Raw genomic sequence first — 11,125 nt, 5'->3', positions numbered from 1 at the left:
CTTTTACCATTCAGAAGTGCATGAGCATGCTCATCCACAGGATTCAATAGTAAAAGGCAAAGAAGGCACAAGGGACAAGGGATTCGTATCAATTCATGTTCATTGGTATTTTTAATGGCTTTATCATAAATTAATAAAGTATAGCTTGGTTCCATACTCATTCTCAACTATCATATTTGCTACCCTAATAGGGAGTATACTAGACAAATACAGAGAAAAGATTTCTTTTTCTCCAAAAGAGCTCAGGCTGCCATCTCAGTGAGGGGATATAACAGCGAGCAAGTTATCAGTGAGTTATCAGAACAAGTGCTGTTAGCTTCAGCTGTGTGTGTGATTCCCATGGCTCATCTTCACATGAAGCACCCTCAGGATATATTTATGTAGCAGGCCCCCTTTGAGAGTCTTTCTGTGTCCTGATTTACTACAGATTGGTTAGAGATAGTAAGGATGGATCTAAAATAGGGAGGTCATGCTTAACAAACTTGATTCATTGCTTTGAGGAAGTGACAATGAGAGTGGACAGGGGTGAAGAAGTAGCCATAATGTACTTGGACTTGAAAAGGCTCTCAATACAGTACCACATAACAGATTAATTTATCAGGTTAGCAAATACGGTACTGATGGTGAAATACTCAATTGGATATAAAATTGGCTTGGTAACAGAGGCCAGAGAGTGGTAATAATGGTTATAGATCACATAGGAGGAAGTAATATGCACTCAGGGGTGCACATTTGCAGATACAGTATCATGAAACTGGCAATATTAAAAGAAGACTTGGCTCAAAAGAGGCCGGGGGAAAATAGAGGCATGAGGCTTACAAGTAATTTATGCAATTTAATATGGACAAATATAAAGTAAAGAGGCGAGAATTGGTAAACATGGATTAAAATGAATTATGCTATGATAGGTCAAAAATTTCAAGAGATGCCAATCAGGAAAAAGATCTAGAGTGAAGAATGCTCAGAAATCTCAAATTATGAGGCTCCAGACCTTGTTGCAGCTAGGAAAATACATAGAAGAGTTTGCGAATGTATTACTACAGTGACTGGGACAAAATCAAAAGAGAACACAAAAGACCAACACTGCATCTGTGGGCACTGTGTTCGAGGAAGAAGAGTAGAAATTCAGCAAAGGTACAGGAGGGTAACAAAGAGGGGAAAGGGTCCCAAATGTTTACAATAATGAATGGAAACAAATGAGAAATTGGACAGCCTACAGTGTACCAGGTTTTCTCATGTACATAGCATAACCCGGTGGGAAGGGCTGTAACTATGAAATGTGGCAGAGTACCCTGCACCTCAGTGTTGGTCTGATGTACACAATGGATGAGAGGCACGTGATATTGCATGGTCTGCAAAATTCAGACTTTAAACCTTTGACCCTGATTTGTTAGGAGGTGAACTTCGTAGTCTAAAGTTTTCTGAAACAAAGTATCTAAAACCAAAAATTTAGCTCTCAGTACTGCATCAAGGTCTTAATGGTTCCTGAGCCTTACCTGACTTCAGATTCCTCTGCCTTCCTAGTAAGTACTCACTTTACCAACCAAAGAGCTGGGGAAGGAGGGGAGTATCCATAGGGCAGCTACACTCCCCAAACCACAGAAAGGGAAGAAAGGGTATATCTACACAGCAAAAGCAAAAAGCGTTTGTCTCCCTGCTTCTAACTGTGCTTCTGTGTCATACCCACTCACTGGTTATAACAATAGCTTGAGTCCTTATAACCCTAGCAAAGTGTAATTCCTCACTAATGATGGATCACGCTTTTGTCAATGCCCCTTTTTCAATTAAATAAACAGGGATGCGCAGTCAATGTGTGGCTGGTTAGACCACGGAGGAGAGTATCAGTAGGGTAAAGAGGATTTGATTCACAGACTATTCAGCAAGTATACTTAAGGAAATGTTTATTTATGATTTGCGTCCTGATACCTAAAAATTATCCTTGTGTTGTTTCCTTATGAATATTGTCTTCAAACTTTGGATCGAATCTGTGGACCCATTAAAGTCAATTGTCAAGCTCTCATTGATTTCAACAAGACTAAGATTTGACCCATTGTGATTATTCAGAGAACACACACAAACTCTTAAATCAATAATCCACAAAGGGAATGTTCCTTCTACTGGGGTCACATTGTTAATACATCCTGTTCATGTCATTTCCTCTATAAATCTATGAACAACTTTAGAACAAGGGAAAAACTACTTCCCTCCCTTTTGCAAGTAAATATTAGACTCTTTTTTTTTTAACTGTAAACAAGATAGGAGTATTTTTCCTCAAGAAAACGTATAATAGGAAAGATAATGTTAATACTTTCCTTGTGTATAGTGCTGGTGAAAGGAAATTAGACAAAGTCTTCTATATACAGAGCAGTGCAAACGTCCTAACACGGACTTGAAAATATGCTTGTACCCTGGCCTAATGGTCAAGTCCTTTTGCTATTCCATTCTCAGCCTGTTAAAGGTACTGAATGTTATCATGCTTTTTGTGAGAAGGTTTCAAGTTTTCTAGGAAATGGGCTGAAACAATTAACTCATTTCATGCGGGCCACTAAATGGCTCCTACATGGAAATGACTTTCACCCTCTACCAATGGAGGCAAAATTGTAACCACGCACCTCATTTTGTATGGCTCAAAACCAAACTCCTGAGCCATTAACTCCTCCAGTGTTACTACCAGAGCAGGCCAAAAATCAGAACCATTTACTTAACCTCCGTTCCCTGCAGAAATTTGGTGAAGTGTGTGCCATGGTATCTGGATCAATACAGCAGTATCTGGGTATACAGTACAATATCTGTACTCATACATTACACTTTATACACAATGCTCAAATTGGGACAGGGTATAGGCACGTATAGTGAACCTCACTTCTCACCCTTGCCACATACCCTCTTCCCCTCTTCCCTATGTTGGCTTTGAGAATATTATGTATCCAACAAAATTTTCCAGTTGTGGGCACATGTCTTGTAAAAGGTTCAGATCTTACCTGAAAATTTCTGTTTCCTTTGACATCCCACTTATTCATACTTTTCCTGTGCAAACAGGAAGATTTCTGTATGGGTGACAGTTAATTAGCTTAGGATAGCTGACAACCAATCCTTGCTCCGGCACCCAAATTAAAAAAAAATAAAATAAAGTCAGTGTTAAGAAAAACACTATGCAAATTGCTCTCAAAGCAGTGACATGATACAGCGAATGCAACTTCCCGGGAGAAGTATTGCTAAGTTAGCTGTCAGCTGTAGTGCATCACAGTCACAGCATTGACATGACCACCTTGCAATAGTAGCAATGTGTTCTGTTGAAATTTAAATCTTCCTAAAGATTTTCCCCTAGTTTAATTTTTCAAAGTTACCGTGTTTCAACACAGCCCTATTCTCCCTTGCAACCACTTCATCTGGGTCTTCGGCGATAGTAAACTACGGCCATGCCTGACCAGTGCACTGAGAATTAAGATTTCCTTCCATAGGCTCTGCTTTTGCTTTCCAGACATCATTATTCAGGCGCAAATTCTTGCTTGGAGGGGGAAGGTGGGGGGGGGGCAGGAGGGATGGATTTGGTCAACTTTCTTTCTAAAAAATACATTATTGTCTGAAAATTTTAAAAATCAAAGCAAATATTTCAGTTGGTTTTCATTTCTTTAAGTTCATAATCTTATAAGTAACAATTCACAAAATCCATACTCCACTGTATATCAGTGAAAGAATATCCTTATTTAAGTTTGGCTTGCCACCATTTTCTTTCACATAATACACTGGCATCTCATCATTACTTTGCTCACTTTGGCTGTTATTGTATCTCTCAACCAACGCTTAGACAATAACATTGCGTATTTTTAAAAAAAGAAAAGGAGTACTTGTGGCACGGTAGAGACTAACCAATTTATTTGAGCATAAGCTTTCGTGTGCTACAGCTCACTTCATCGGATGCATTGGATATTTTTATAGTTCAGAAAACCTCTCAGGGGATTAGCGGCTTTAGCTAATATTGGTTAAAACTAATTTGGAATGGATCTGTTATTCTTCCATTTCCCCTTTATTCTGGGCATTCTTTCTAGCTCGTTTTAAATTCCCTCTTTCTCTTTTTTGGCTTCTTTGCCCCTAGTTACCTCATAAACAAGAAGCAATGCCAACTGAAATGTGAAAGCAGCCTGCTGACCTCTGCTCCTTTCTACCTCCTGCAAACTGGAGACATATCAAACTCAGTCTCTGGTAGCCTGGGAAGCAAGAGTCCTCAATTGCTTGGAAATTCAGGGACCCAGACCGTATGCTGTTAAATCATCAGGCAGGCTCACTGAACTATAACGGTGCATAGAATTTAAAAAAATATATATAAATCTAATGATCAGATTCACACGCTTACTTCCATTGAATAGTATCTTACTCTGGAAGTAGTTGCATTGAAAACAATGGCACTATCTGTGGAGTCATGTATTACTCAGGGCGAGTGAGGTATTCTGAATCTGGACGAGTGTTATTAGAATGATATGTCAAATATTTAACTTTGTTAGGTGGAACCCAAAGGGGAAGAAAGATTCAGGCACCCAACATTATAGAGAGTGGCCTACACTCATGTATGGATATCATAACCACTGCCCCGTCACCCCATTGTGTACTCTCAAATGTGCTCTTTTATCTGAGCAGAGATCACAGAATCAGCTACACAGGGTTTTTTTCCCTGAATGAGTGGAATCAGCACAAAGTATGTAAAGTTTGTCACAGCTCAGGAAGGCAGCATAAAGAAATCCAATCACTGAAATTGCCCGATTCATAGAACTTCACATTAGGAGGGGTAAGGGTGAAAATAGCTGTTCCATTCTGTCTGCTTCTTCTTTCAACCCACTATATGCAAGTCTCCACACCTCATATACAAGTTGCCATTACAGAGTCAATGCTTACCAATACTATCTCCTAAGACACAGTTTCCCCCTATGTGCAGGTAACAGGAAATAAGCAGAGTTTTTCAGATGCTGTGCAGAGGAATTTCTTGATAATTGTTTACTTTTTAAGGTCAACCACTGTGTATGGATTTCTGGTGTAATCAAAACTGGAGTCCAATTTGATTTTTGTACTTCAGTCATGAAGACAAGGTCTAGAGCCTTGTGGGTTTTTGGCATCGGCAAACTCTTCTGCCCTCAGTTTGCAAGGCAGACAGTTTGGCCAATAAACACATAAAATACCAACAACTTACATTTTGCCAATCTGGAGGAAGAAAGTACATATTCAGAAAAATCAACAGCCTACATAGAACGAAGGTGACTGAAGAGTTTGGTTATAACATTGTAGAGGATCATAAATGAAAATATAAAGTGCATTTTAAGCGATTAATGTATGTAAGCAGCCCTCTTCCAGTGTGCATTAATCAAGACAAAATGCACACCTTCCATAGTGGTTAATGTTACAGGTCCATTATACAGCTTTGATAATGTGCGTAACAATGCTCAGTATGACAATGAATTGGGGTAGCTGAGAATTTAGGATGGTGGCAAATTGATGTAGTATTTGGATTAGCATTTTTAACCTGCATCTCGACAGCTTCTTTTCTTCAGTTCACAAGCGATAATAAAATCTAGCTGTGGCTTTTTTTTTTTTTTAAAACAAAACAATTAAAAAGGTACCTGCTCAAACAAATACTACCAGCATTCATTAGTCAGGATGGTTATATGTAAAAGAAATGATGCCAGATAGTAACAAATCCAAGAGAAGTTTATTATGAAAATGGCACCTGCGGGATGAAAAAAATTAAGTTACATAAAGACAACCATGTATGACATGTATGAGAATCTACAAAAGTATAAAAAGAACCCTGTTGTAAATGAAGTATGTACATTTCTGATTTGCAGCATTATCAATGATCAATGAAAAAAAATGTTTCAAATAAGCCAGGCACTCAAGAAGTTAGATTCGGTTAGCTTAACACAAAATAAATGTACCATAGCTGTCACTTTTTAACATTTTAATTTTTTTTTTGTATTGTAGAGTTGGTAACACTGCTAAGATTTATACGAACAGAATCCCTTTCCCCATTATTCAGCTACTTGGCACCAGTCTCCTCATAAAAGATTTCATATATTTGTACAAGAAATAGTTAAAAACACAGACACAGTCTTCACAGGTAATGAAGTTTTTTTTCATTTTGTAATTTTAAACACTATGGATTTAGACAGCAGCTGTGATTATCTGTTAGTTTAAATCACCAGAAATCATTCTGACACAACACAGAAACATTTATAAAAATAAAATAAAACAACAACAGCTGTCTAGCTGTTCTTTGTAGCCGATAGGTGCACTCCTTTGATAGTTCAACAGCTAGAGTAGAGCTTCCAAAATTAAACTTTAAATTTCCCAATCAGTTTTCTTGGCTTTTTAGACCCACTTAAATCCTTCACATATAACCTTTAAATGCTCATTATTAAAATTTGTGGCATCCTTTTCACTATTATTCCACTGTGGGCTTGGACCTACTCCTCAGATTCAAAGCAGGAATTGACTCAACACAGTGAGTGATCAAAAATTCAAAGGACAGCTGAGTGAATATATTAGCATTGTACACATAAGCAAATATATATGACAATCCTAAACTCAGTTTCCCTTTTTACCAATGTCGGTTGACTTTTCAAAGAATTTTCTATCTCACTGGTAATTGCTCTATATATTACTCCATCAGCACGCCTGGGAGAAAACCAAAGAAATGCACCCTCTGCTTACAAGTAGAGCACAAGGGACTCTGGGAATGTTAACAACTGAGGCTATATGGCATCAATTTGTTTAATATATCTGAGCATTACTCTTCAGTGCATTGTGTGGCACACTGGAAGAGTAAGTCATACCCAGAATTCCTCTGTGGGAAAAATGGCTCCAATAACCTTGAGCTAGTTAAGAGTCTTTTATCTCTGAGAGTGAAAAAGAGAGAAAAAGGGAGAGAGGGAGGAAGAGAGAATGGGGGGAGGGAACAGAGAGAGAGAGAAAGGTTTGAGAATACACAACAGCAAAGCAACAGCAGAAATTAAAAGGTATACAGACAGTGGAAGCAGCATAAGGTGACATTACAGAGGAAGGCCACCACACAAAAACCACTAACCCCCAAGAATCACTGGTTCACTAGGACTGCAGGAATGGGACTTTACCACTCCGGACTAGAGATAAAGCACAGAGAAGACAAAGGACAAAACAACTACATTAGCTTAGTATATACTGCATATAGTAACACACATTGAAACTGCAATGGGACTGACAGCCAAGGACACTTACACATTGTACACATTACAGTTCTCACATCTGTTATTAGATGCCTTAACAAACAGCTGCCAAAGATGGAGTGGAAGAAGAATTTATACTTGACAGTCATTTGGAGTGTTTGACACTACACTGTGATTTCTGGCAACAAAGACAAAATAGGAGATTTCTTTTCTTTTACTTAATGTGCAGTTTTCAGTTGTAGTTATCTATTTCAAGCTTATTAACCCATTCTTTAGTTTTAAAACATATTGGTTTCAACGCTAGAAATAAGAAAAAACAAAAACAAATCAAACAACAACAAAAAAGTCAACCTTCCCTCTATAACTTTAAATGAAAAAATAAAAACATGTTAAATATTTTCCTTCTTTTTATTCCAAAGTGTTATTTGAAGTTGTAAAATTAGCCTCAGTTACACTGAGAAAAAAAACAGAGAGAAAAAATATCCACCTAAAAAACTGCTCCTCAAGTCAATTTAATTGAGTTTTTTCAAAGCACTTTCTCAAAAAGGCTTCCTGACCCATTTAAATTTAATGTGAGGCTATGTTTGTTAGTTTGGAGGTAAAAATTTTTAAGTCCTGCAGCAAATGTTAATGAGGGCTTTTGTCTTAACTAACCAAGGAGACTGCAGCACCCAACTATAGACCAGTACAGAACACATTCCTTTCAAAAACCCCAGCCCACAAGCTGCATATTGTATGAAGACATTACAGATTAATAAATGATAGCACCATGGTTTTAGAAATTAAGTTAAAGTTTCAGTAATTAACATTTAGTCCAACTTTTTAACATTCTAGTCACAGGCCAGAAATTAACTTTTTAAGAACCCAAATTATTTTATGTGCAAGTAAGAAAATCTTAACCATAAAAAGAGAATTAAACTCTGCATAAAATTCTAAAATACTATCCCCTATTTTTAAAGGAATTAGGAACAAAAACCCCTTTTCATTTGACTTAGTCAAACAGGGCACATTGTTTATGCTTGTCTCTTTTAATCTTGATCATATCAAGATCATTGTGAAGTAAAACCAATGGTTGTCACTTTAAAATCTCTTTACCACAACACTGAGAATTCTATGGCAGAGGCATACACATATTAAAGGCATCTTAATAAAGATGCAAAGGAAAAAACACACATCTTAGAAGAAGACAAAATGGCAGGCAACTGGTACTTCAACTCTCTGAAGGCAAAAATAAAAAAATATCTTTACATTAAAGAATAAGTCAAGTTAAAGAGAAAGGGAATGAAAGGGGGACCATCATATCGAGAGAATAAGCTGACCTGCTCAAATTCAAAGTGCTAGAATTAAAGGTCTAAATTAAAACATAGTCTATGCCTCAGAGAATAACACTGAACACAGTATGTGGTCATATTTTAATCCTCTTTCCGTTCCAGAGTCTGTGTAGTGTGAATGCCATTGCTGTACACAGGAAATGGAAGAGTGGAAAAAAGTCCTTCGGCAGTTGTGAACACGTTCCCTGCAGGCATTTGGGTCAGACTGGCCCCGCTCACAGCACTTCCAAATGGTCCCGACATATTGAGTCGGTGAACGTGGTGGTAGAGCATTTCCATCGGCGTTTTAGGATCCAGCCCAAAGCTGGGGCTGTTAACATCAACAAAGTTAACAGCGTGGGTATTAGGGAGGAGGTTGCCCTGCATGGCTAAAGTAACTTCAGCTGGAGCATACCGAATAGTGCCAGTGGTGTAGACCCTCTGAGCAGCAGTGCTGGTGGCAGCAAGGGTTCCAGTTACCCTGTGAACCAAAGGAAGCACCACATTGCCTGCTTGCAACCTCTGAAGGGCTTCCAGATCCCCAGTGTACAACAAAGAGTTGGAAGTGCTGGGACCTCCGGGATGTTTGTCCCGTGGAGATGCTGAAAGCGGGGGTGACAAAGGGTCAGAGGATACAGGAGCCAAGGCCGAGCTGGATGAGGTGCTGAACTGAGTTTTGCGGCTGGCAGTATTTTCAGACCCCGGTGGGGTGAGAACGGAGTCTGGAATGGAGACATGTAAACTACTGCTGGCTTGTGGGGAGGGGAAGTGCTCTGAGCTTGGGGGCTTGGTCATACTGTAGGGCGATTCATTCCTTGAGATTTCCCTGTTAGGTGGGTAATTCCAAATACTGCTATCATTATCAAAATTGATAGGTTCTGAGATCTCTGTTTTAATTTTGAGCACTGAGGCACTGTTTGGCGACGAGAGCAGCTGGGGCTGGTCCACCAAAGCTGAGTCAAGTCCATTTGGGCTTGAAGTGCTTGATAGCCTTCTGCGGGTCATGCTGCCTCCTTTCTGCTTTTTCCTCCTCTTCTTCCTCTTTTGATGTTTGCTGGAAGACTGGGCATTTACCTCCCCTCCACTATCTGAGTCCTTGGCGCTATCTGATGTCAACGATTCACAGTTCTGCAACCGCAAGTCTGATTCACTCTCCACGTAGCGCTCCACCTTGATCTGCATAGAACCAAGAGTACCAAAACTGTCCTCAGGGGCCTTTTGATTCTCAAAGTCAGAATTTTCAAAGCTGTCATCACTGTCCCTGCTGTCCTGGTTGCTGGAGCTGTTCCCATCATCATTACAGTTCATTTCGTTATCTGACTGATTCCCAGACTTCTTCCTATCAGATTCAGGGTCTTCGCTGTTTTCTGATTGGTTTCCTTTGTCATCTGACTTTGAGTTCTCATTGTCCTCTGGAAGGAAAGAAACGTGAAAAACACCATTAGCAATAGGAACATCAGATTAGAACTCCATTTGTCTACCTAAAATGAGATGTTATTGCCTGTAAAGTTCTGGTAAAAGCATTCCTCTGAGGCTCAACTGAGGTGGGTTTTTCTGAGCTCTAGATCCACAGTTCTAGCAGCATCAAGCTTGAAGGGATTTGATTATCATTAATCCCCCTGATTAAGGACTGTCAGTGGCAATGGGAAAAGGTCTGGTGGATTTGTCACTAGACTGCAGCTTTTGTAACAAGTGTGAGGGCACCTATTTCAAGTGGGATCCTTTGGTACATTCTCTTTAATGAGAACAATTCTGATAACTAACTGCAACTGGATTCCAATTGTGTTCACCGAAGTGAGATGTCAGTGAACAATTCAGCACTGGTGATGCACTCTCGAGATTTCTGTTTAGCATACATGTTCTTATAATGGGAATAGGAGTGACGCAGTAGCATGATGAAGTGATAATCCACGCCCCTGATTCTCCTCTCACTTACTCGTGTTCTACACTGGCGTCATGTGGACTTCAATGGAGTTACTCTTCAGTTACCCCAGGGTGAGTGGAGAATCAGGTCCTCTGTTTATAAATCTGAATGAATATATCAGTTAAAACAACGTAGTTACATTGCCCTGCTGTGTGCCAATATTCCCTTGGAAGGTAAAAAAATAAAGTAGAAAAAAATAACTCCAGTGCAACAAATGGAGCTGTACCAATTTCCATCAGCTCAGGACCTGGTCCTGTCCTCCTCCTATTTCTTTTAACTTTATTTTATATTTACCTCATTTTTAACTGAATAAGACAAACACTTGAGTCCGTTGGACTACGGCAGCCAAGATCAGCTTTCAGAAAACGGACAATTATCACACACTGTTTGAAAGGGTCATGAATGGCTTGAGGAGAACCCAGTCTGTGCAGAACAGTCAGAATTCTTTCCTTTGGAAATAAAAGACGTTTTTGTTTTCCCTCATCAGAGCCAAGCATTACCATTTTAAATTCTCTGCTCTGAGCAGGGGAAAAAAGGGCCAGTTTTTCTGTAAAGATTGGGTTCTCCTGGAGCCATGGCAATTCCAAACAGTTTGCCAGAAGCAGCTGAACAGCTGGTCTTGATGGGGATGTTAGCTGTTCAAAGCTTCAGGCTCTGTACATTTAATTTATTTAGAGTGGTTTTAAAAAAAATCAATAAGA

General features: G+C 39.2%; 1 protein-coding gene across 5 annotated transcripts in view; it reads right to left on the bottom strand.

The window, feature by feature from the left end:
* Positions 1-5,679: 5,679 nt before the first annotated feature.
* The window catches only part of NPAS3 (neuronal PAS domain protein 3), an 852,890-nt gene continuing 847,444 nt past the window's right edge, over positions 5,680-11,125 (bottom strand). For all 5 annotated transcript variants that reach the window (XM_048854033.2, XM_048854034.2, XM_048854035.2 and 2 more), the window contains one exon: positions 5,680-9,912. In XM_048854033.2, coding sequence (XP_048709990.1) covers positions 8,603-9,912 — 1,310 coding nt within the window. In that variant the 3' untranslated portion in view covers positions 5,680-8,602. The remainder of the gene's footprint in view (positions 9,913-11,125) is intronic.

This window comes from Caretta caretta, chromosome 6 (assembly GCF_965140235.1).
Source record: "Caretta caretta isolate rCarCar2 chromosome 6, rCarCar1.hap1, whole genome shotgun sequence".
Taxonomy (NCBI): domain Eukaryota; kingdom Metazoa; phylum Chordata; order Testudines; family Cheloniidae; genus Caretta; species Caretta caretta.
The sequence above is the reverse complement of the archived record's forward strand: the minus strand, read 5'-3'. Positions and strand labels throughout refer to the sequence as shown.